Here is a 27,068-nt window from a genome sequence, read left to right on the forward strand (position 1 = left end):
CATCCAGAATGATATCACAGAAACACAAGACAAACCAAGACTAAAAAAACTGACAAAAACCACATAATTATGGCATATAGTTACAACAGTGCAAAGCAATACCGTAATTTGATAGAAGAACAGACCATGGGCACGGTAAAAAAGTCTCAAAGTCTCTCGAAAGTCCCATCATCTCACGCAGACGGTAGAAGGAAGAAAAACTCTCTTCCTGCCATGAGCTTCCAGTGCCACAAGCTCGCCGATGCAGCACCCTGGAAGCACCCCGACCACAGCTGACTTGAGTCCGTCCGAAAACTTCGTGCCTCAGACACCGAGCACCATCTCTGCAGAGCACTTCGACCCCAGCCCCAGCAACAGGCAATAGGCAAAGCCGAGGATTTGGGGCTTTCCCCTCCGGAGATTCTCGATCACGCAGTAGCAGCGGCAGCAAAGCGGGCATTTCAGAAGTTTCTCCAGATGTTCCTCCGTGCTTCTCACGGCTGTCTCTGTCAAATCAGGATTGTGCAGGGCATCCTACTTCACAAATATGATACCATTTTGGAGCGGCCGCGCGCGCTGCATCGCACCATCTTCTCCCCTCATTTGGAGGAACAGGCAGGGAATGAAGGGGATTAATTTAAACTATCATGATTTGAACAGACATTGTGGGCTGTAGGTCCTGTTATATTGTACCATTCTGAGTCAGAAAGGCTCGGAGAGCTTATATATTCTTTCAGGGCAGATTTGTCCAGATCTCTTCTGTTATGAACTGAATTCGCTTAATTTGATCTAACTGGAAGACTCAGCATCTGTTACATTCCCTGACTTTTCCAACTTTAGCCAAGGGCATTACTTCCCTTTTGCCGATGTAGTGACTCAACTACCTGGAAGCGAGTAACATGGGGAGACCTTACCAGATTAGTGCTGCAGCTTTGATGTGTGCTGAATGAAAGTGAACCACTAAAGCAGTCAGTTTCATGATGAGTACTAGCTCACACTGCTGCATTCATTGCGAGGAATTGGTTTCACGGAAGGGGGAAGGTTTGGGACCTTGAAACTGCAGGGCGAGTGGCAAGGAGGTGTTGAAGAATTTGGTTTCACATTCCATCTGCACCAAACATGAACACATCACATTTTCCACCCCACCCACCCAAATACTATCTTGACCCTACTCAGTCTGGCATCAAGAACAATGGCCATAACAGAATTATCCTCCCAGATGGTCAATTCGAAGATTCAAACTACATTTATTATCAAAGACTGTATAAATTATACACCTTGAAATTTGTCTGCTTATAGGCAGTCAAAAGCAAGAAACTCAAATAACCCAATTTAAAAGCAAAAAAAAACACTGCACAGAGAAAAAGAAAAAAAATCACATTGTACAAACAGTAGAAATAATTTATTTAATTGTTAAAACAAAATGGTTTGTGTATTGCAGGTGCTGCTACTACTCCACAAGGACACAAGAGTCTGAAACACTCTCACATCCTGGATATTCTGCCAAGGCAGGGTTATCCAGATCTCCTCTGTTGTGAGCTGAACTGGGTTGATTCGATGCAGGTCCGTCTGTACGCACACAAACACAGCGATAGTTCTTTGATCCAACCTTATATAATTTGCGTGGGACACCCACCCAATTCCTTTCGATTCCTCCACTAGAAAGAGAAATATTGCATTTATTCATTTTGTTTATGGTTTGTATGGGAGCTGAAACTTTTTCCTGTTCATAAGCAGTCACTCTTATCTCACTACTTCAGCCACCTTGTTTGTCCACCCTTGTCACCCCTCTACTTTCACATTGACCTGTACCACAAAGGCACCTGTGCTCGGTAAAAACCTTGTTTGCTGCAGGGCACTTTGGAGAATATTTAATGGAAGTTCCCTAAAAGTGGGTAGACTATAATGGTGTGGTAAAGATGGCTAAATCTATCTGGAAACTAAGTGTTCAAGGACTATACTTCCATTTCCATTCTGCAACCTAGGCCCAGCAGAGTGCCATTGTAATTTTTGTTTGGTAGAACTTCTATATTGAAAGTAGTATGGTGGTGCAGCAGTTCGTGTGGCTGTGTTAACCAGTGACCCAGGTTCAATATAGACCTCGGCTGTAGACTGGAGTTTGCACATTCTCTCTGTACCTTGAGTTTTCCCAATATGCTCCAACTTTTTCCCATATCCAATGACATATTGGTGGGTCAACTGGCTACCGTGATATTACAGTGATTATGGTAGCTGTCAATAGAATCAAAAGGGAATTGATCAGTATGTGAGAGAATGAGTTCCAATGAAATGGGGGAGTGGAACTGGTGTACTGGAAGTCTCCAAGGATCAGACAGGCTGATGATCTCCTGTATCATTATATCGCAGGTTATGGATGAAAATGGGGCAGTTTGATCTTGATGTCCTGCTTGTAGCTTGGGCCCATGTAGCAGATGATGGGGTCTAATCTACTCTACCTCAAAGTTTGGTTGGCAGAGTCACTCCTGAATGGGGTTTCAGCTCTTCAGACTCCTGACATTGAAACGTTAATGAAAAGAACCGATGCCTGACCTGTGAGTTGAACACCAAACTCTGCCACCTTTGGTGGAGGTCCATTCCGAATTGCAGGGAGGAAACACCTTGTTTTCCACTTCCAACTCTGCCTTCAGTTTCCTTCCTTGCTCAGTGACCAGCTCTGCATCAATGAGTGCTTGGGTCGGTTCACCGTTGTGGTCATAATACGTTCCAGCTAGTTTGCCTTAGAAGAGGGAAGAAAGAAATTGCTTCTGTTATATTGTTTGACAGATGCTGAGGACAGGCAACCCCTGGTTATGATCACCTGACTTACAGACACCACAATAATATTGAGCTCCCGCAGCTCCTCCCATCAAAAGTCTGATGTACATGCTTCAGCTAAGAAGGTATGGCGTGTTGGCATTCATCAATCTTGGGACCGAGTTCAAGAGCCGTGAGGTAATGTTACAGCTATATGAGACCTTGGTCAGACCCCAGTAAACAGTACTGTGTTCAGTTCTGGTCATCTCACTACAGAAAGGGTGCAGAGGAGATAAACAAGGATGTTGTCTGGATTGGAGAGCACGCCTTATGAGAATAGGTTAAGTTTCTCCTTGGAGCACTTGGAGGATAAGAGGTGACCTGACAGAGGTGTAGAAGATGATGAGAGGCATTGATCATGTGGATAGCCAGAGGCTTTTTCTCAGGGCTGAAACGGCTAGCACAAGGGGACGTAGTTTTAAGGTGCTTGGAAGTAGGTACACAGAGGATGTCAGAGGTAAGTTTTTCCAGAGTGGTGGGTGCATGGAATGCACTGCAGGCGACGGTGGCAGATACAATAGGGTCTTTTAAAAAATTCTTAGATAGGTACATGGAGCATAGAAAAATAGAGGGCTATGCAGTCGTCAAATCACAAATGAGGGAATCTGCAGATGTTGGAAATCCAAGCAACACACACAAAATGCTGGAGGAACTCAACAGGCCAGGCAGCAGCTGTGGAAAAAGAGTACAGTGGACGTTTCAGGCCGAGACTCTTTGGCAGGACTCGCTGGTATCGGCCTGAAATGTCTATTGTACTTTTTTATCGATAGATGATGCCTGGCCTGTGGAGTCCCTCCAACATTTTCTGTGTTGCTTTGGCCATGCGGTAGGGTAATTAGAAGCAGTTTCAGGAGTAGGTTACCTGGTCAACACAGCACTGTGGGCCAAAGGGCCTGTGATATGCTGTCGATTTCTACATCTGCTACTAGAAACAGAACTAGTTTCCCCTTTCCACTTTTAATGAGCATACTTTTGATGCAATTCATTCCAATATTGAAGGCAAATTACCATAGTGACTTGTGTATTTTCTGACTTATGGACATCCAAAACTGGAGCTCATTCATTATCCGGGGCTGGCGTATAGATGCATTAATAAGCCAATGATTGGAAAGCTGGAAATTGAGCACCAGATCAATCTAACGCCAAACAAAAATATCAACTTTCCATTTCTTTCCACAGATGCTGCCCGACCCACTGAGTTCCTCCAGTGTGCTGGGTGTGGTAAACAGAAAATGGCTGTCTGATATCAAATAGTCCTGTTGCATACCCCAAGTTAGGGATAGTCTATAAACACTGGCCTCAAAGATGTCAGTGAAGAAAGCAGGAATAGTTTTAATATTCAGTGCAATACATAAACAATTACCAGAATCTAAGTATTAAGAGTCAATCCGCAACCCTCACTTTCTGATCCCTACAAAACCACAGTGTCCAAGATCTTCTAGTCACAATAGGCAAGAACATTGCAAAGATTCACTAACTGTTCCATGAAGCGATTTCCCATTTCCTAATGTCAAACCCTTAATCTGAAATGGTTCTCACTAATTCCAAACTCCAAGCAAAGGAAACGTTCCTCTCAATATCTCTCCAGACAATCGACAACATGTTTCAATGAAAGAGGGAAGGAGAACAGGAGGGGAAGGTCTGTGATGACCTGGAAAACAGGAATGGTTGAGAGATGATTAGGGATTACTAGTACACTGGCAGTGGGGTGAGCAAAAAAACCTAAAGGCTTGTCTGGAGGTGCAAAATACTTATTCGAAATTGAACACAAAGAAATGTTAAGATTTGCTAATTACCGACAATTGTTGAACTCAGAAGTCTAATGTTCCCAATAAGAAGATAAGGTGCTGTCTAGTGGTAATGAAACTAATGTAGTTACAAGAGACTGCAGTCCATGCTGTTATTCTCTCCGCTGCTTGTTCTGCTTTGACTATTCACAATCATTATCTTCTTGACTTCACTTATATACACCAGGCAACACTTCCATAAATGAAACTAACTCAAATAAAAAGAGGCAATGCTGGAAATACTCAAATGTTCAAGCAGTGTATGAGAAAAGGAAACATTAACTTTTCTGATCGATGCCCTTTTACCAAACAGTAAAACAAAAGTCTTGCAGGAGGGTGATCAGCAGAGCCTGGGGTGAAACACCAAGTAGGAAAGGCCCAAGGAAATTGAAACTGCACAAAGTTTGTTGGAAATTATCAAAGGAATGTTTATAATCTGGAATAGGAAAACTGAGAATGTTCATTATCCAAACTGTCGAACTTCACCAGCTACTTTGTAGATCATGCCCACACTGAGGCCAAGTTTTGTTCGTTAAGGTCTGTTAGAGACAGCCAACTGGAAGCTCAGGGTCACCCCAAACTGAAAACTGAACCCCCTTCAAGCAGACTACAGCAACAGCAACAGATCTTTCCGGTGTTATACAACTTGCATTTCTCCCAGTGGACTTGCCTTTAAAAACGTACTCTCTCCTGTAAAAGGTCAGCCACTCATAGAGAGAGAGCATTGCGGTGGGTGAGAGTCCGAACACATCATCTATCAGACCGAGCTCAGTGAAATCTCCACTCACAAATGCTCTACTGGCATCTCGACCTGTCATAAACAACACAACAAGTTCAGTGTGAGAAACAGCCCTCTTGCCCCTGATTATCAAAGTTAAAATTGAGTTTATTGTCTGGTGCACAAGTACACGTTCAATGAAAAGCTTGCAGCTGATCACAGGTCCATGCAGCATCATACAAGTAGCATTCACTACAAAAACATCAATTAAACATAAATTATACACAACTTTTGCAATGTATCAGGTCTCTCTCGCACTGAAATGCTCTCAATTAGAACAAAAGGTGACCATTTTAGTACAAAGTGGTCATCGTGTTGCTAAACGGCTTTGATTAGATTAGATTATGAGGACACGCAATCCTCTTTTATTGTCATTTAGTAATGCTGCATTAAGAAATGATACAATTTGTTCCTCCAGAATGATATCACAGAAACACAAGACAAACCAAGACTAAAAAAAACTGAGAAAAACCATATAATTATAACATACAGTTACAACAGTGCAAAGCAATACCGTAATTTGATGAAGAACAGACCATGGGCATGGTAAAAAAAAAAAGTCTCAAAGTCTCTCGAAAGTCCCATCATCTCATGATTAGGGTTGTGGCAGTAAGTTCAAGAAGCAAATGATCAAAGTAGCTATTCTTCAGCCTGGTGGTGTGTGAAATGAGAATGGGGAATGGTGAAGGAAGGAGGGGTGGAAACCAAGAAATCGATGTTCATGCCATCAGGTTGGAGGCTACGCAGACAGAATATAAAGTGTTGCTCCTCCATCCTGAATGTGGCCTCATCATAGTAGAGGAAGCCATGGACTGACATGTCAGAATGAGAATGGGAAGTAGAATTGAAATGGGTGGCCACCAGGAGAACCCACTTTCTCTGGTGGCTGGAGCATAGCTGCTTGGCGAAGTGGTCTTCCAATCTATGTCAGGTCTCACCGATATACAGGAGGCCACACTGAGAGTACCAGATACAGGCCATCTCCACCAAGCACCTTAATTCCATTTCCCTCCCTCACCTTGTCTCCTTACCTGCCCATCACCTCCCTCCTGTGCTCTCCCCCCTTCCCTTTCTTCCATGACCTTCTGTCCTCTCCTATCAGATTCCCTTCATCTCCATCACCAATTGACTTTTCAGCTCTTTACTTCACCTCTCCCAATTTCACTTATCACCTACGACCTTTCACTTCTTCCTCTCCTCCCCCCCCCCCCACCTTCTTACTCCGATTTATCACTTTTTTCCCCAGTCCTGATGCAGGGTCTTGGCCTGAAACGTCCAATGTTTACTCTTGCTCAGATGCTGCCTGGCTTGCTGAGTTCCTCCAGCAGCTTGTGTGTGCGATTTATCATAAGAAATGTTGAGTCTGTGCTTGCCCCCAGCAGAACAATCCCGTGAGTCCTATGCCCTGAAAGGTGCGCAAGTTATTCTCGCTCCCGTGGTTCTTTCATCTTACCCATACCGAGAGACAATTTACCGTGGCCATTCGACCTACCGGCATCAGTCACAAGGAGACCACAGCGACAGGACTGCGGTCAGGACTGAAGACCCGACGTAGCTGCGTGACTGCGCCGCCCAAGGGTTTGCTGTGATTTTGGATTCAGGTGATCGCGTGAATCATTATTGCAATAAATTGTGTTTCTCGTATTGAATTCTATTTGCCAATCTTTCTCCCATATGATGGTGCCAAGCTGGAGGAGACTCGCTGGAATGTGGCGAGATACCAGACTGGACTTACAAGCGGCTTGGTTAGAACACACCCAGCCTATGCTGGCATTGCCGGAAGCGGTATTCATTTAGCAGCAACGAGCACCCAGGGAGGATAGTCCCGAAAGGTGGACAGTTCATTTCCCACTATAGGCGCTACCCGAGTTGCTCCAGCACCCTGTGTGTGTTGCGACAGCCCCGAGCGAGGGGACGGGTGACTGAGGCGACACGGATCGTACCGCCGCCGGCCGGTAAACACACTCCCATGTTCCGGCACCAGGCTCTCGTTGCCCAGCAGGCGCAGAATCAAATATCGCCGTGATGATTGTTCATTGCAGTATCAATCGTTTGGCGACAATGAAGTGTAAAGTAAAGCCTGCTCTCCCATCCCCTCGGCCCGGCCCACCTGTGAAGAGGTGATAGGAGCCTCCCGGGCCGTAGTGCCGTCTCCCTCGGTCCACGTCGAACACCTGGCCCAGGACAGCCAGGTACAGCCCGGGACTGCCCTTGCCGCCGGTGTAGCGGCTCAGCTCGGCCTTACTGAAGATTCGGGGGGCCGCGACATCGTTCACTGGGCCAACCCAGCCCGCCCAACCGCAGCTCAGCAGCCTCCAGACATCGGCGGGCATCAGCAGGGCGGCGGCGGCGGCGGCGGCACAGGCCGCGCACAGCACCAGCGTCTGGCTCTGGGGCATCGACATCGGCGCCCTGCGCTGCCCGCCGCCCGGTTACAATGCGTCTCCGCCGCTCGGCACCCAAGTTCCGGGTTGCCGGGTTGCCGGGTTGCCGTGAACGAAGAGCGCAGCCTCCCCTTAGAGCGCCAGCGTCAGGACGACAGGCTCGCCCACAGGAACATCCCAACATCAGCGACTCGATCAGCCACCCGTGCCGCCCGGTAACCTGGCGAGGCGAGAGGGAAGTAATTCAGGAATACAATCGCTCTCTGCTGGGAAACACCGCCGCAGTCAGCCGGCTCTCGGCTAAAGCGTCAGTTCTGAAAGACAGCTCCTCTTCAGAATTACAGCTCAGAAAATGGTTTTCATGATCAATACAAACCCAGAAAAGAAGATCGTTTAGGGACCGTGCATTATGTGAAAGTGACACACACTCCCTAGGGAAGTGACAATTTAGTGACTCCTGTCACTTCAGAACATCAAACACAAGGTTCACTCTTCATTTTAAAGCGATTGTAGCGTTAACACTGCCTCATCTCCTAGGGATTGAATTTTACACGTTCGTTAAAGGACAGCTTTAGCGCAGATTTTTTCCTGAAGTGACACGACAAAAACTCGCGCTCCTCTGAAAACGCCAGTCCCAGTAAAACATCCTCTTTTTTTTTCAAGTTCTTTCCAAAATGTTATTATTAATTTTACATCTCAGAATACAGAGTACAAGAAAAAAATATATATCAATATATTATACTAAATCGCATATAAAGGCTCCTTACCCTATATTCGTACAAATTAATTAATTCGTAACATTGAAATATAGTAATTTTGTTATGAAAAAAATCTAACCCACTACCAAGATCGAAGCTGATTAGTGAAGAAAAAAAGAAAAAAAGTCATCATCTGTGCTTTAAGAGCAAATCAGAGGTTTTGAAAATAATTCAAAAAAGGTCCCCACAATGTTTGAAAGTCTTGGCTAAATTCAGAGATTGAACATCGAATCTTCTCTGAATTTAAACATGACATCACATCACGTAACTATTGAGCGTGAATAGGAGGAACCGCATCCTTCCATTTAAGCAAAAGCATCCTTCTGGCCATAAGAGAAATAAAAGCCAAAATGTACAAGTCAGATGGCTCCAAAATAATATCATTTCCTCCAACAATACCAAATAAAGCGGCCAAAGGATTAGGCTTAAAGTTTACTTTGAAAAGTATCGAGAAAGTTTGAAATACTTCTTTCCAATATTTTCCAAGGCTTGGGCATGTCCAAAACATATGAATGAGTGAAGCTTCTCCATTATTACATTTATCACAATACAGAGATATATCCAAATAAAAACAAGACAACTTATCTTTGGTCACATGGGCCCTATGGACCACTTTAAATTGAAGGAGAGAGTGGCGGGCACATAACAATGAAGTGTTAACCAATTTAAAAATTTGATTCCAAGTTTCCTTAGAAATTGAAGTCTGTAAATCTTGTTCCCAAAGGTTTTTAATTTTATCTAAAGGAACACTTCTCATTCCCAGCAGCATATTATAAATATTAGATATAGATCCATTATAAGATGGTTTCAAATTTTAAAAATTACATCTAGTAGATTCTTATCAAGACTTTTAGGAGATGTATTTATTTGAAACTGTAAAAATTCTCTTATTTGTAGGTGTTGAAAAAAATGAGTTTTGGGTAAAATATATTTAGTTAACAGTTGTTCAAACGAAGAGACTTCCCTCTACAAATGGGTCCTGAAAGCATTTAATACCCAATCTATCCCATTCTTTAAAACCCACATTAATCATAAAGGGTTTGAAAAAATGGGACTCGAAAGAGAAAGTCTCAATAAGCCAAAGTATTTTCCGAATTGTATCCAAATTCTCATAGTGTGTTGCCTCCTCCTTTTAAGGTTAGGATACCACACGTTGTCAAGGCGATTTTGAGGACATCATTACATCGTTTGTTCTGGAGTTTACCGATCCCCTCCTATGACAGAGTTCCCAACAGACATCCTTTCCCAGGAGTCTGGGGCATGTGAATGACTTGGCCCTGCTCATCGGAACTGACTGAGTGTAGCTTAGGCTCTCCTTTCTGGGGAGGTTGGCCTGGGAAAAGGCACCAAGGTTAGCTCAGCTATGCTTTCAGTAGATTTGGAGGGATATCATGGAACCAGTATCAGTGATCCCTCTCCTGTGCTTTGTTCAGTTGTAATGTTTACGAGAAGTTGGGATAGGTACATGGATGGGAGGGGTACGGAGGGATATGGTCTGGGTGCAAGTAGGATATCAGAAGGAGAAGGGCTGAAGGGTCTGTCCCTGTGCTACAGTAGACTGTGACTCTCAAGTCATTCCCAGTCTAGTCGCCCTGAAAAGTCCTCATGAACATCCAGGGACTGGTGTGCAGTAGGCACGTAACACAGTCATGCTGACAGAAGCCCATCTTACAGTCCGTGTGCCAGCTTTAATCTATCACTCTGCTCCTAGACGTTTAGTATTACTGGGATGCACTGACAGTAACAGGAGCCCAGTACGTATTCGGGGAATTTCGATGTTCATCACAAAGTGTGGCCTAGTAGATCATCACTAGTGGAGTGTGCAGAGGGTAGTGAGTACACCAACAGCAGCAACAACTGTGCCAATCTACGTGTGGCAGATGCATCTGTCCACGTCAGTGCTGGTAAAAGTGACTACCACACTGTCCTTGTGGAGACAAAGTCCTGGTGACACCCTCCACCAGGGTGTGTGTGGTTCTACAAGTACAATGGCACAGAGTCAGAATCAAGGTGACAGCTCAAAGCTAGACATCCGTTAGGTTCTGTGGGCCTTCAGCGGCATAAACATTCAGCACCACTATCTGCAACCCCATGGCCCAGCACATCCCTCAGATCACGAGGGGTGCAGGAGGACACTAGGTACACAGAAAAATGATTAGTGCCAGCCTGCCACAGCTGCAGTACAGAACTCAGCTAAGTGTAAAAACAGAATGCACTATGTAGAACTCGGTCAGCACACCAGTGAAATGCAAGGAGAAAGGTTACAGGAACATTGCCATCCAGCAGGACCCAACATAGGACCACAAGGGACAAGTGACAAATGGATTCCTCTGAGGAGCTCCAACTGGAATCTTGCTGTGCCTTTTTCAGGAGGAGCTGCATGAACTAGCCAGGGAATCTCAGGCTGGTGAAGCCCAACGTCAGTGCTGGGAAAGATCCTGGAGAGGCAGGATTCTCCTGTGTTTGGAAAAGCAAGGACTGATTAGGGAAAGTCAGCATAGCTTTGTGTGTGGAGATCATGTCTCGTGAATTTGATTTGAGTTTTTGAAGAGGTATTCAAGGTATTGATAGACGTTGTCTACATGGTCTTTGACAAGATCCTGCATGGTAGGCTGAACCAAGAAGTTAGATCATATACAAACCCCATTTCCAGAAAAGTTGGGATATTTTCCAAAATGCAATAAAAACAAAAATCTGTGATATGTTAATTCACATGAACCTTTATTTAACTGACAAAAGTACAAAGAAAAGATTTTCAATAGTTTTACCAACCAACTTAATTGTATTTTGTAAACATACACAAATTTAGAATTTGATGGCTGTAACACACTCGACAAAAGTTGGGACAGAGGCATGTTTACCTTTGTGTTACATCACCTTTCCTTTTAATAACACTTTTTAATCATTTTGGAACTGAGGATACTAATTGTAGTAGATCTGCAATAGGAAATTTTGTCCATTCTTGCTTGATATAAGACTTCAGCTGCTCAACAGTCCGTGGTCTCCGTTGTCTGATTCTCCTCTTCATGATGCACCATACATTGTCAATAGGAGATAGATCTGGACTGGCAGCAGGCCAGTCAAGCACACGCACTCTGTGTCTACAAAGCCATGCTGTTGTAGCCCATGCAGAACGTAGTCTGGCATTGTCCTGCTGAAATAAGCATGGACATCCCGGGAAGAGACGTTGCCTTGATGGCAACATATGTCTCTCTAAAATCCTAATATACGCCTCAGCGTCAATGGTGCCTTCACATACATGCAACTCACCCATGCCGTGGGCACTGATGCACTCCCCTACCATCACAGATGCTGGCTTTTGCACCTTTCGCTGATAACAATCTGGATGGTCATTTTCATCTTTGGCACGGAGAACTCGATGCCCATTTTTTTCTGAAAACTAGCTGAAATGTGGACTCATCTGACCACAGCACATGGTTCCACAGTCTTTCGGTCCATCTGAGATGAGCTCAGGTCCAGAGAACTCGCCGGCGTTTCTGCGTAGAGTTGATGTATGGCTTCCTCCTTGCGTAATACAGTTTCAAGTTGCATTTCTGGATGCAGCGACGGTCTGTGTTGAGTGACAATGGTTTTCCGAAGTACTCCCGAGCCCAGGTGGCTATAATTGTCACAGTAGCATGACTTTTCTGTGCACTTTTCAATCTTATTTCAACTCTGTTCCAACTTTTGTTGAGTGTGTTGCAGCCATCAAATTCTAAATTTGTGTATATTTACAAAATACAATTAAGTTGGTCAGTAAAACTATTGAAAATCTTTTCTTTGTACTTTTGTCAGTTAAATAAAGGTTCACGTGAATTAACATATCACAGATTTTTGTTTTTACTGCATTTTGGAAAATATCCCAACTTTTCTGGAAATGGGGTTTGTAAGGTCCGGGGAGAGCCGGGCAATTGGATACAAATGTGGCTTGGTGGAAGGAGAATGAAGTTGGGAGTTCAGGCGTGTTTTTCAGGTTGGAGGCCAGTGGCGTGCTGTGGGAATTGGTGCTGAGTTCACTATTGTTTGTCCTTTACATTAACGATAACATTAGTTATCATTAGGCATGGTTAGCAAGTTTGCAGATGACACTGAAATCAGTGATGGAATGGATAGTGAAGCAAGTAGTTTGAGATCACAACAAGAGGGAAAGTGGAGGGAGATGGAATTAATTGCTTTTTAGGAAGTTAATTCAGGGAAGAACTTACACAGTGAAGGGCAGGGCCCCACGGAGTGTTGTGGAATAGAGGGATCAAGTACATCGTTCCCTGAGCGGTAAACAAGGTGCTGAAGAAAACATTTGGCATGTTTGCCTTCATCGCCACCAGGTGTTGGGATGTCATATTACAAATGTGCAAGACGTTGGTGACACTGCCATTCTGATCGCCGAGGACTGGGAATGACACCGTTAATCTGGAGAAGATTTGCAAGGATTCTACCGGGACTGCAGGGCTTGAATTCTAAGGAGAAGCTGCATAGCCTGGTGTGTAAGAGGTTGAGGTGTTCCTCTGCATACAGGTACTTGTGCAAATGACAATAGACAACTTTAGAGCAGGAGTTCCTCACCTGGGCTCCACGGTCCCTCAATAATGGTAGGGCTCCACAGACCCCCCAGTAGAGGGGTCCATGGACTCTCCGGTAACTGGTTGGGGTCCGTGGCATAAACCCCTGGTTTGGAGAGACAGGGGCCAATGAGATGAGCTCAGGAAGGAGGTGTCACCATCATGGACTTGTTGGGCTGATGGGCCTGCTATATAACTTCATGTCTCTGTTGCAGGAGCCAGCCCTCAATCGACCTGAGTCATTTCTGCTGTAATCAGCTGAAAGCACTGGATATAACAAAATGTATGGGACCGTATGACATCCCAGCTCTACCCCGTGAAACATCTGTCCTGCTACCAATCCAAATGTCTTTAAACATTGTAATTGCATCTTTCTGCTGGCGGCTCGTTCCACTCCCTGTGTGAAGAACTTGTTCCCTGGGTCCTTTTTAAATCTTCCTCCTCTCACTTTAAATCTACATCCTTTTGGTTTTATTCTCTTTATCTTGGGAAAAGGTTGTGACTATCCACCTCATGCATGCCCCTCATGACCATAAAGTCACCCCTTGCCTCCTACACTGAAGGGAAAGTGGCCCCAGACCATTTAGCCTCTCCTTTTAACACAAGCCCTCCAGTCCCAGCAATATCCTTGTGAATATTATCCACCTTAATGTTATCTTTCCTATAGTTAGGTCACTAGAACTACGCACAATCGTCAGCAGGTGGTGGGAGTGGGCTCCCTCACCTCTGCCCCTCTGACTCTCAACACAGGAGCCCCCTAGGGCTGTGATCTAAGCCCCCTCCTGTATACCCATGACTGTGTCACCACCCACACCTCCAATCTGCTAATTAAATTTGCTGACGACACTACACTGAGTGGACTAATGGGGCAGCCTACAGAGAAGAAGTCATCACCCTGACATAGTGGTGTCAAGAAAACAACCTCTCCCTCAATGTCACAAAAACAAAGGAGCTGGTTGTGGATTACAGGAGGAACGGAGACAGGCATCAACAGATCTGGGGTTGAGAGGGTGAACAGCTTTAAGTTCCTTGGCGTACACATCACAGAGGACCTCATGTGGTCTGTACATAGTGGCTGTGTGGTGAGAAAAGCGCAACAGTGCCTCTTTCACCTTAGGCCGCTGAAGAAGTTTGGTATGGGCCCCAAGTTCTAAGGATTTTCTACAGGGACACAATTGAGAGCATCCTGACTGGCTGCATCACTGCCTGGTATGGGAGCTGTACTTCTCTCAATCGCAGGACTCTGCAGAGAGTGGTGCGGACAGCCCAGTGCATCTGTAGATGTGAACCTCCCACTATTCAGGACATTTACAAAGACAGGTGTGTGAAAAGGGCCCGAAGGATCATTGGAGCCCAAGTCACCCCAACCACAAACCGTTCAAGCTGTTGCCATCCGGGAAACGGTACCGCAGCATAAAAGCCAGGATCAACAGGTTCCAGGACAGTAAGGATGGTAACAACAATCCCAGCACAATTATTGTGTTACCCCACAAGGCTGCACCCTCAGCCCCTTATGCTGCTCACAACTGTGTGGCCAGAGTCTGCTCTAGGTTTGCAGACGACATCACTGTATCTCAAACAGCGACGAGTCCGAGCACAGGTACGTGACAGAGACTCTGCTACATGGTGTCATGGCAGCAACGTCAACATCAGCAAAACAAAGAGCTGGTCATTGACTTCAGGAAGGGGGGCAGTGCACATGCTCCAATGTCGAGACGGTTGACAGCTTTGACCCTCTCGACCTTGGCGCATGTGGCCGACCTTGTCTGTAGATCAGGAAGTGTGACAGACATTGTCTGTAGATCAGGACGAGTGACGGACATTGTCTGTAGATCAGGACGTGTGACAGACATTGTCTGTAGATCAGGAAGTGTGACAGACATTGTCTGTAGATCAGGACGAGTGACGGACATTGTCTGTAGATCAGGACGTGTGACAGACATTGTCTGTAGATCAGGATGTGTGATGGACATTGTCTGTAGATCAGGACGAGTGACGGACATTGTCTGTAGATCAGGACGTGTGACAGACATTGTCTGTAGATCAGGAAGTGTGACAGACATTGTCTGTAAATGAGGACGTGTGACGGACGTTGTCTGTTCAGCAAGTTTCCACTGCCAGTAGGATACTGAAAGGGGATAACCAGCAGTGGGATCACTAGGAGTTTGAATACCAGCAGCGGGATTACCGGGAGTGTGGTAACCAGCAGCGGGATTACTAGGAGTGTGATAACCAGTAGCGGGATTACTAGGAGTGTGGTAACCGGCAGTGGGATTACTAGAAGGTGATAACCAGTAGCGGGATTACTAGGAGTGTGGTAACCGGCAGTGGGATTACTAGAAGGTGATAACCGGCAGTGGGATTACTAGGAGTGTGGTAACCGGCAGTGGGATTACTAGAAGGTGATAACCAGCAGCGGGATTACTAGGAGTTTGAATACCAGCAGCGGGATTACCGGGAGTGTGGTAACCAGCAGCGGGATTACTAGGAGTGTGATAACCAGTAGCGGGATTACTAGAAGGTGATAACCAGCAGCGGGATTACTAGGAGTTGGTAACCAGCAGCAGGATTACTAGGAGGTGATAAACAGCAGCGCGATTACTAGGAGTGTGATAACCAGCAGCGGGATTACTAGGAGTGTGATAACCAGCAGTGGGATTACTAGGACATGTTAAGCAGCAGTGGGATTACTAGTAGTGTGGTAACCAGCAGTGGGATTACTAGCAGGTGATAACCAGCAGCGCGATTACTAGGAGTGTGATAACCGGCAGTGGGATTACTAGGAGTGTGGTAATCGGCAGTGGGATTACTAGAAGGTGATAACCGGCAGTGGGATTACTAGGAGTGTTTTAACCAGCAGTGGGATTACTAGGAGTGTGGTAACCAGCAGCGGGATTACTAGGAGGTGGTAACCAGCAGCGGGATTACTAGGAGGTGGTAACCAGCAGTGGGATTACTAGGAGGTAATAGCCAGCAGTGGGATTACTAGAAAATGATAACCAGCAGTGGGATTACTAGGACGTGTTAAGCATCAGTGGAATTACTAGGAGGTGGTAACCGGCAGTGGGATTACTAGGAGTGCGATAACCAGCAGCGGGATTACTAGCAGGTGATAACCAGCAGCGCGATTACTAGGAGTGTGATAACCAGCAGTGGGATTACTAGCATGTGATAACCAGCAGTGGGATTACTAGGAGGTAATAACCAGCAGCCGGATTACTAGAAGTGTTATAACCAGCAGCGGGATCACTAGGAGTTGGTAACCAGCAGTGGGATTACTAGAAGAGGATGCAGGGTGACTTGGATAGGTTGAGTGAGTGGGCAAATTCATGGCAGATGCAATTTAATGTGGATAAATGTGAAGTTATCCACTTTGGTGGCAAAAATAGGAAAACAGATGATTATCTGAATGGTGGCCGATTAGGAAAAGGGGAGGTGCAACGAGACCTGGGTGTCATTATACACCAGTCATTGAAAGTGGGCATGCAGGTACAGCAGGCGGTGAAAAAGGCGAATGGTATGCTGGCATTTATAGCGAGAGGATTCGAGTACAGGAGCAGGGAGGTGCTACTGCAGTTGTACAAGGCCTTGGTGAGCACACTTGGAGTATTGTGTGCAGTTTTGGTCCCCTAATCTGAGGAAAGACATCCTTGCCATAGAGGGAGTACAAAGAAGGTTCACCAGATTGATTCCTGGGATGGCAGGACTTTCATATGATGAAAGACTGGATGAACTAGGCTTATACTCGTTGGAATTTAGAAGATTGAGGGGGGATCTGATTGAAACGTATAAAATCCTAAAGGGATTGGACAGGCTAGATGCAGGAAGATTGTTCCCGATGTTGGGGAAGTCCAGAACGAGCGGTCTCAGTTTGAGGATAAAGGGGAAGCCTGTTAGGACCGAGATTAGGAAAAACTTCTTCACACAGAGAGTGGTGAATCTGTGGAATTCTCTGCCACAGGAAACAGTTGAGGCCAGTTCATTGGCTATATTTAAGAGGGAGTTAGATATGGCCCTGGTGGTTAAAGGGATCAGGGGGTATGGAGGGAAGGCTGGTACAGGGTTCTGAGTTGGATGATCAGCCATGATCATACTGAATGGTGGTGCAGGCTTGAAGGGCTGAATGGCCTACTCCTGCACCTATTTTCTATGTTTCTATAATAACCAGCAGTGGGATTACTAGGAGTGTGGTAACCGGCAGTGGGATTACTAGGAGTGTGATAACCAGCAGCGGGATTACTAGAAGGTGATAACCGGCAGTGGGATTACTAGGAGTGTTTTAACCAGCAGCGGGATTACCAGGAGTGTGGTAACCAGCAGCGGGATTACTAGGAGGTGGTAACCAGCAGCGGGATTACTAGCAGGTGGTAACCAGCAGTGGGATTACTAGGAGGTAATAGCCAGCAGTGGGATTACTAGAAAATGATAACCAGCAGTGGGATTACTAGGAGTGTGGTAACCAGCAGTGGGATTACTAGGTCTTCAGTTATTTGAAAGGAGACAGAAAATTGGAGCAGTGATTTTAAATCAAGACGTAGTTAAATCTTATGCCAGTAATATTGCTTGTGGATATTTACAAATATACACAAGTAACGCTCAGTTTCGGTTAGCGGCGTAAATCTAGGGGAAGACAGCCTCCACCCTGGCCAAACTTGAGAAGTGTTGTTTGTGTGGATGCTGTGTGATGTGTTCCCCTGTTTCAAATCAGTACCATGAAATAACAAACAGTACACAATATGCAATTAAACAATTGAGCTATATAATTCTTATCTTGACTAGAGGATTAGAAAAGAAACAAAACACAAAAAGGGCCCATTCTCATGAAACAGTCCAATCTGCAACATTGGAGCTCAAGGTTTTCCTGTCCGTTCGTTCACCATCGATTTCCCCCGTGCTTCGTCAACTCCCGACCCCATCCCATGTCCACTCAGTCCTGCAGTCTATGACTTCCCCCTTCTGGTATCTTCTCTCTCCATCTTCCGCTAAACAAAAGCCCGCGAATACCTTCTCTCAGACACACAAGAAACAACACACCCCTCATTGGATGGCAGACATTCCAAAGCCCCCGTTAACTCTAGTCATAGCTCAAACACTGCTGCGACAGAGAAACCATTACATTAGCAGTGAAACCTTACAGAGCGCTACACACAGATGCATCAAAAATGGAAATAGTGGATTAGGGGTAGGATTGTTTGTGCCTGATTTTAATAATGTATATAGGTGAATTGACAGCTGGACTATTAGCTTTGCTGTGGGTAGAAGATGTGAGACCAATCGCAAGGATTGAGACAAGATCAGACATTATTGGCGAGATAACACAGACCTTATTTAGAATTAAAATGAGAGGACTCTGAATAGGTTTTATGTTGATTCCAGCACATGTTGATGTTAGCAGGAACGAGCAAGCGGATAAATTAGCAAAGGAGGCAACCAGACGAGATGCGGACATTTGAATAAATTACAGTAAAGGAGAAATGAAAACATTATTGAAAGTGAAATCAAAATAATGTGGACAAAGCACAGTGGGGTGAAGAGGAAAGAGGAAGACTTCTTTATAACATCTGGAAAAAGTTGAGGAATACAGGAGGGAGGGTTCATGAATAAACACAATGAAAGGTATGAGCACTGCAATTAACAAGAAACCCTTCAGCATGTACTGGCGAGATAGATGTTCACGAAATAATCAAGAGGATGGTTGATTTAAAGGTTATCATGGAATAAAACACAATTGAACATTAACAATGTTTTCGCAGAAAGAGTTATTGCTTTAAAATATATATCAGAATCAGGTTTATTATCACCGGTATGTGACGTGAAATTTGTTAATTAAACAGCAGCAGTTCAATGCAATGCTTAATCTCGCAGAGAGAGAGAGATAACAACTATAATAGACATAATAAATAAACAAGTAAATCAATTACATATATTGAATAGATTTTTTAAAAATGTGCAAAAACAGAAATGCTGTATATTAAAATAGTGAGGTAGTGTCCAAGGGTTCAATGTCCATTTAGGAATTGAATGGCAGAGGAGAAGAAGCTGTTCCTGAATCACTGAGTGTGTGCCTTCAGACTTCTGTACCTCCTACCTGATGGTAACAGTGAGAAAAGGGCATGCCCTGGATGCTGGAGGTCTTTAATAATAGATGTTCCCTTTCTGACTGACTAGATAGAGTGGCTCCTTACCAATACAGGTCTTTTCATACAATTAAATAGGATTTAGATATCCTGACCCACACTCCAGTGCAGAAGGTGTCGGTAATGAACGTTAAAGCTGTTTGCCAACAGCCATAAAACCTCAGAAGGAGAAGACGAAGAAACTGTGGACAAATCTGAAAGTTGGTGCAAAAAGCCACACAAACCACCCACCTTCTCCAGTCCATCCCGATCTGATCTGATTATGGTAACTGTCGCAAAAGGCACTGTCGTGAAGCGGGCGGAAGCCGGCAGTGTGTCAGGGACAGTGGTGAAGCGGGCGGAAGCCGGCAGTGTGTCAGGGACAGTGGTGAAGCGGGCGGAAGCCGGCAGTGTGTCAGGGACAGTGGTGAAGCGGGCGGAAGCCGGCAGTGTGTCAGGGACAGTGGTGAAGCGGGCGGAAGCCGGCAGTGTGTCAGGGACAGTGGTGAAGCGGGCCGGAAGCCGGCAGTGTGTCAGGGTCAGTGGTGAAGCGGGCGGAAGCCGGCAGTGTGTCAGAGACTGTCGTGAAGCGGGCCGGAAGCCGGCAGTACTGCAGGGAACCGGTTGGTGACCGGAGGCAGCGGCTCCAGGAAAGTTCCGGGACGGTAATCGGAGCGGCCGGGCCGGGATGGGCAACGTCGACAGCGCCAGGGCCGAGCAGCCGGACTGTGCTGAGCAGGAGCAGGAGGAGGAGGACGAGGAGGACGAACTGGGCCCTGACACCGAGCCAGGCCCCGGCAAGGCTGGCTTCCCGGGCTCGGCGCTGGGGGCGGCCGGTGGCTCGGACACCGGGGACGGAGGCTCCGGCTCCGCGCCGGCCTTGAGCCTGAACTGCGGGCCCAGCCCCGATGTCCTGTTCCAGCATCAGCGGCTGCGGGAGGCGGCGGCCAAGGTGCGGGACGAGGTGGAGGAGAACGTGGTGCAGCAGCATCACAGCCACCTGATCCGCTGGCTGGAAGAGCGGCTGGCCCGCGGCGAGGAGACCATCCGCCTGGCACAGTTCTGTGACCTGCTGGCCATCAAAGAGGAATGCGAGGAGGTGAGGATGGGTGACAGGGGAGTGGGCGGGACACGGCCGAGGCTGGCACTGGCACCGGCACCGGGCACCGGGCAGAATCCGTAGGTTGGGGCTGGGTGCGGGGCCGCCACAGGTTGGTTTGACGATTGCGAGGGGATTCAAGAAACACAGTTGGTTCCATACATACGTTTTACTTCGAATCTCCCGGCAATTAGAAGCTCATTGTGAAAACTAGAGGAGTTATCAATTTGTACTCTACCTGCTAGAATGGATTCTATAAGAAAGCCGTTTCAACCAAGTAAGTAAGAGTAAAATGCACATGACGTTTTGGGGAATTTGGACAGTGCTAGGTTTCCTGCAATAACGGAGCAGTAAGCCTTACCAAGTTCCCAACCTTTGCCCTGCTGAGTACGAGTCAGTCTCTGATAGTATAATTAATGGAAACTAGGTTGTTTTGTGGGCTGGCCTTAATGAAGTCTTGTTTACCAGGCTGCAGATACAGTAATGCTGCTGAGGGAATACATAAGCAGTTGTGTTGTTGGACTGTATTGGAAGAACCAAAGACTGGTATTTCTTAGAAACATAGAAAACCTACAGCACACTACAGGTCCTTCGGCCCACAAAGCTGTGCTGAACTTGAAATTACCTAGGCTTACCCATAGCCCTTTATTTTTCTAAGCTCCATGTCCCTGTCCAGGAGTCTCTTAAAAGACTCTATTGTTTCCACCTCCACCACTGTCGCCGGCAGCCCATTCCACACACTCACCACTCTGTGTAAAAAAACTTACCCCTGACATCTCCTCTGTACCTACTTCCAAGCACCTTAAAACTGTGCCCTCTCGTGCTAGAACATTTCGTGTAAAGCATCTTTTAAAGACTGTGAATGAGGATTTCTGATTGTAACATGTATTTGGGACTATATGTCACATCTGGTAATCGTGTTTGGTCACCTCTTCCATCACATGGATGTGTCTCATTTTGTTTGTCAGCAATATGGATGTTTTATTATACCAGAAGAGTGCAACTCTAAATAAGTGCTTCTTTGGTGTAACAAGACATCTATTTAACTTGATAGAATAAAAGCCAAAACATGTTTTGCTTCTGTATTGTACAAGTCAAATTCTTAACAGCTAATTAAAAACCAGTAAAGATACATAGCATCCAAAAAGCCAGGCAAAGTGAAGATGGTTTTGCAAAAGGAAAATCGCATTTGACTGGCGTATTGGAGAGTTTGTGCTGTGGATAAAGAGGATATCTTGTCATTAGATTTCCTGAAGCCATTTGATAATGTAGCAAACAAGAGTGGAAAATTGTTTATTTTATTGGCTGGAAAGCTGTAATGAGTTGTGTACCAGGGAATGGTGCTTAGGAGTCTGTCAGCTTTCTATCATTTATACAAGTAATTTGGATTTCAGTTGTAGTTGCTAAATTTTCTGATGATGCAAGCATAAACAAAAAAGTAAGTTATGAAGAAGACCAGTAAAGGGAGGCTGCAGTGGAATATGGAGAGGGTATATGAAGCAAAGAACTAACAAATCAAGTATAATGTGGCAAAGTACGAAATTACCCCCTCTGGCAGGATAAATGTTTTCTAAATGAGAGACTGCAGAGGGACTGGGTCTCTTTGAACATGATTTGCAAAAGTCTGCAGTGAGGGTAACACAGGAACGTGACAAGTTAGTGGGAATATAGCAGGACGGTCGGTTATGTAGATTATGCTCTCTAGTTGTCTAAGAAATTGTACAACATGTACAGTGTTGGGCTGATTGAAGGAAGATTGTTAATGTGTTGCAAGCACGTCTGAGTAATACAGTTTTAAAAAAGGTGGATAGGCTAAGCCTGTTTCGAAGAGTAAGAGGGGAAAGTTCAAGTTTTATCATCTGACTGGACGTGTACAACCGAACGAAACAATACGGTAATCCTCTAGACCATGGTACGCCCACACATCACGTATCACACACAGCACATAAAACAAGCTGTCACTAAAATATAACTCAATGTGCATGTAGTGTACAGTACTGTAAAGAGTAAACAGCTCACTGACCTAGTGACAGGACCTCGGTGGTGGCAGGGTAGTCATTGATCTCACAGCCTGATGGAAGAGTTGTTACCCAGTCTGGCAGTCCTGGTCCTAATGCTCCTGTACCATCTTCCTGATGGTGCTGGGGGTCCTGAGCATGCTTTGGGCCCTCAGTCTGCAGCGTTCCCAGTAAATGTCACTAATGGAGAGGAGAGAGAGATCCAGGTGATTCTCTTGGTGGTTTTTACTCTCCTCTGTAAGGTCCTGTGCTCCAATGTATTGCAGCATCCGTACCACACACTGATAGAACCAGACAGGACACACTCAATGGCACTCTTATATTTGATTGAAACAAAGGAGGTTGTAACAGGAAGGGTTGAGAGAATATTTTCCCTTGCAGAAGAATATAAAACTAGTCACTTGCTTGAAAAAAGAACACAAATAAGTTGCCCCTTTAAAACACAAAAAGTTCTGTCATGGTCGGGGGAGTCTTTTCCTCAAAGTGCAGTAAAGGCAGAGTGTTTGAGTGATGGATGGTAGGCAAGGGAGTGAAATTTGAGGTTGCAATCAGGCATTGCATTATTAACAGTCATGGGTTCAAAGTATCTCTTTTGCTCCTACCTATAGGTTTGAATTTATAGTAAAGACATGCTTGTGTTTTGTTCTTTAATAGATCCATGGGGGGGGGGTGCAGTTCATTACTCTTTGAGGAAGACAGTTCCAAAAACTTGCAGTGTTTGGTGGGGGGGGTGGAGAGAAGAATCATCTCATTCCTATTTAAAAATTGGCACCCCTTATTTTTGCAGTGACCTGTTCTAGTTTATGTAGAATAGTTAGTTCTGGGTTCTCCCACAGGATGTTACGGAGACTGAATGTGCAACAGAAGCTTCTGAGTTTATGTAATCAGTTTTTGCCACTGATCTGAAAACCTTGTTGCAGTTTTGTTTCACACTCTACACATAAAAACTGACTGCCATCATAAGAGGTGGAAATGTTGGTGTGAGGCTGCAGGTGGAGAAATAGAGAGCGGAGTTTGTGCGTTTGCAGCTACTGTGAGTTGGATGTTTGAAGGAGAGGTGCTGAGGTCCTGGTCCCGCTCAGAGTGAACGCACAGCAGTTGTACCAGCCTGTTGTGTCGTGCTTGGGGAGCTGAGCTCTGGTTTTAGGAACATCTTCCCAAATGCCATCAGATTTCCGAACGGTCCATGAACACTCCCTCGTTATTTATTTTTTGCACTATTTATTTATAAATAACTTGCGGTGATTGTTTTGTAGCTATTGCTGCAAAACAACAAATTTCCTGGCGTATCATATGTCAGTGATGAGATTTAAATATGTTTAGGCGAGTACTTCACCCTGTGAGACTGCATTAAAACTTGTCAATTCAGAAGGAAGACTTTTAGTTGGTTTAATGCTGTGTGAATCAATGATTTACAGCGAGGTGTGTTTATATACCTTTGATAGAAGACACTTTAGTCAAATATAATTGACGTTATTGGGGAACTTTGATCAGGCCTAATGTAGTTCATTACAATGCGAAAGATTCAGAATTTGATGGTCATTTGTGTTTACTGGTATTTGACCAGAAGCTAGAGTCATTGTGATAATAGTGAACTCCTGGAATGATCAGTTATCGATGGGCTCTGTATGGGATATCCTGTCACCAAGTGACATTTCCAGTGTGTTAACAGTTATCGATGGGCTCTGTATGGGATGTCCCGTCACCAAGTGACATTTCCAGTGGGTTAACAGTTATCGATGGGCTCTGTATGGGATATCCCGTCACCAAGTGACATTTCCAGTGTGTTAACAGTTATCGATGGGCTCTGTATGAGATATCCCGTCACCAAGTGACATTTCCAGTGTGTTAACAGTTATCGATGGGCTCTGTATGAGATATCTCTTCACCAAGTGACATTTCCAGTGGGTTAACAGTTTTCCTCATGACTATTCATTAATGAGCTTCAATTGTCCTCTGATCTGACACTTGGCAGTTGATGCCACTACACAAATTATTCTTGTAGATGATGTTGAAAATTAAAGAATTTTAAAGAAAATTAAAGTTTGTAAGAAATCAAAGTTTTATTGATCAGAGTCTGAGGTAGTTGAGAAGAACCAAGATCATTTGGGGAGAATACTAGAATGGCTAAGGCCTTTCTTTTGATCTGCGTGTCACTTGAGCTATAACCTGTTTCCAGGAGTGAAAGGGTTATCATATGAGGAACATTTGATGGCCCTGGGTCTGTACTCGCTGGAATTCAGAAGGATGAGGGGGGATCTCATTGAAACCTTTTGAATGTTGAAAGGCCTAGACAGAGTAGATGTGGAAAGGATGTTTCCCATGGTGGGGGAGTCTAGGACAAGAGGGCACAGTCTCAGGGTAGAGGGGTGCCCTTTCAAAACAGAGATACAGAGAAATTTCTTTAGCCAGAGGGTGGTGAATTTGGGTAATTTGTTACCACGGGCAGCTGTGGAGACCGACTTATTGGATGTATTTAAGGCAAAGGTTGGTAGGTTCTTGATTGGACATGGCATCAAAGGTTATGGGGAGAAGGCCGAGGAATGGAGTTGAGGAGTGGGGAAGGAAAGGATCAGCCATGGCTGAGCGGACTCAATGGGCCAAATGGCCTAATTCTGCTCGTATGTCTTATGGTCTTATCTGTTACGCCTGCTTACTACGCCAATGTCCACTCCAGGCCCTACTTCCTAATTTAATGAGATTGCCCCATCATCCTGTCATTAGGAAATCTCATTTAGTGCTGTACTCCATCTAGTCCAGTTTGTACGCAGGAGAAGTAAGGTGTGAAGCTGTCTGTGAGTTCTGGGAGGGAGGGGGCAGACTCTCTGCTGGACTTTCTGAGACCAGGGGCATGATCTCTCAAAGCTCAGAATGTGAATGAGGTTCATTACCACTGTCTTACATGAGGTGAAATTTTTTGTGTAACAACAGTACAATGCAAAGACACAAAACTGCTATAAATTACTAACTAACTAGTGCAAACAAGAAGATCTGATGGCAGAGGGGAATGAGCGGTTTCCGAATTGTTGAGTGAGAGTCCTCAGGCTGCTGATGGCAAAAAGAAGAGGACACGTCACTGACACGTCTCGTGTATTTTATTCACAAAATCCTGCAAACGGATGCAGTTGTAAATTCTCAACACACTAAACCTGAATGAGTTGGAGAAAAAGGTGCGATCAAAAGCTTGCAGTTTTAAAAATCCCCAAAATATACAAGTTCTGTTTTTTCTCTCATTCAAGAAGTGCCACTGTTGAGTGCTTAATTATTGTGTAATTCTGTCAGAAACACTGACCAGAAAGATCCTGTACTTTAAGATGTTGCTTCGATTGTAACTTTAAATAACTTCGGCCTTGTAGAAATATTATATATATCGTGCCAAAATATTTGGCCAGTACTTAGCTGAAAAGTTCTACCAAGAAATCAAAAACTCTGGTGGTTTTTATACAATTTTTGTTAGTTTTCAATTTTTTGCTTGGGTAAGTCTGCATTGTCCAGCAAATGATTTTGTACGCAAATGAGCGTGGCAGATACTCCCTTTGGAGATAAACCTTGCATGAACTCTTGTTGTTTTTCTGACCCAGTAAGAACACTGTGGTTCAGTGTCACAATGTAAGAAATGACACTAACGTGAAGGGGCGGGTAGGGTCAGAATTTTGAACAATGCTTGCGGGTGAGGAAGGATTTGGTTCGTCCCATTGTGAAAGTAAATCTTTGTCCCTCAGTAGACTGGGTGGGCTGAAGTGACACTTCCTGCTCCGATCTGCCGCCTCTAACTCTTGATGCATTAGAAAAACTCCCAGCATGTTTCCTCTTGGAAGTGGTCTCAGTGTCTTGAGTTTCTCGTGTGTGTAATCTTGCGTCTTGCTGGGATGGTACAGTGTATCGCTGTGGCTTTAGTACGTTCTAATTGATACATTATCTAAAACTGCCATAGCCTTGGCTTATGTGTTGTTAATTGCTTAAGGTGTTTAAAGAAATGTTTGTGAACTCTCTATCTCCCCCCCTCCCCCCCATCTCCGGGCTAGGATAGTTTGTTTTCTGATTGTTCCCATGAAGCTTCATTACCATTGCACTGTTGACATTGACCCTGAGTTGGTAAACCAGCACCCAGTAACTAGCCAGTCCATTCTTGCAGTAAACCGTCTGTCAGGTACATTATTCATCTCCCAAAGATTATATTTTTTCCAGTACAACTTGTAGAGCAATGTACTGGGTGACAAATGACACACATTGTTCATAACAGAAACTGTTCTGCATAATTCACAAATACTGTCATTAAGTTGTGATTACTTTAAGAGACGGTGTGTGACGTAACGACGTCAGAGTAAGGTGACTGTTTTTGGTTTGTAATGCGAGTAAAGGGATGCGGCTTTTGTTCAACACATAAAATGGCTCTCGTGTATTTTATTCACAAAATCCTGCAAACTGATGCAGTTGTAAATTCTCAACACACTAAACCTGAATTATGAGTTTAAAGACTTGCTGTGTAGATAGTTTTTCTTGAACCAACGTTAGTAAAAAGATCTTTGATTTTCCAGTATGTCCTGTTGAGTTCTTCAGGTAAAATCTTGTATATTGCCTCTGAATAAGGGGGGAGTCTTTTTGGAATGGAGATGAGGAATTTCTTTAGCCATTCAGTGGTGAATCTGTGGAATTCTTTGCCACAGGTAGCTGTGGAGGCCAAATCTTTATGTATATTTGAGGCAGAAGTTCATAGATTCTTGATTGGTCTGGGTTTGAAGGGCAGGAGATTGGGGCTGAGAGGGAAATTGGATC

The 27,068-nt window shown here is 44.9% G+C and overlaps 2 protein-coding genes across 4 annotated transcripts in view; one reads left to right on the forward strand and one right to left on the reverse strand.

Annotated features, from left to right (window-relative positions):
• Nucleotides 1-1,270: 1,270 nt before the first annotated feature.
• cyb5d2 (cytochrome b5 domain containing 2) lies at nucleotides 1,271-7,934 on the reverse strand. Its single transcript, XM_072243420.1, has 4 exons — nucleotides 7,469-7,934; nucleotides 5,251-5,391; nucleotides 2,530-2,716; nucleotides 1,271-1,637 (listed from the first exon to the last, which is right to left on the reverse strand). The coding sequence occupies exons 1-4, from the start codon at nucleotides 7,761-7,763 to the stop codon at nucleotides 1,430-1,432; spliced, it is 831 nt and encodes a 276-aa protein (XP_072099521.1). The 5' UTR covers nucleotides 7,764-7,934; the 3' UTR covers nucleotides 1,271-1,429.
• An 11,578-nt stretch (nucleotides 7,935-19,512) lies between these two features.
• Nucleotides 19,513-27,068, forward strand: part of zzef1 (zinc finger, ZZ-type with EF hand domain 1) — a 261,590-nt gene continuing 254,034 nt past the window's right edge. For 2 of the 3 annotated variants that reach the window (XM_072243419.1, XM_072243418.1), the window contains exon 1: nucleotides 19,514-20,274. In XM_072243419.1, the coding sequence (XP_072099520.1) occupies nucleotides 19,864-20,274 (411 nt within the window). In that variant the 5' untranslated portion in view covers nucleotides 19,514-19,863. Of the gene's footprint in view, nucleotides 20,275-27,068 lie in introns of all 3 variants that reach the window. The other variant, XM_072243417.1, reaches the window with a different exon arrangement.

The sequence above is a fragment of the Mobula birostris genome, chromosome 25 (genome assembly GCF_030028105.1).
Source record: "Mobula birostris isolate sMobBir1 chromosome 25, sMobBir1.hap1, whole genome shotgun sequence".
Classification (NCBI taxonomy): Eukaryota; Metazoa; Chordata; class Chondrichthyes; order Myliobatiformes; family Myliobatidae; genus Mobula; species Mobula birostris.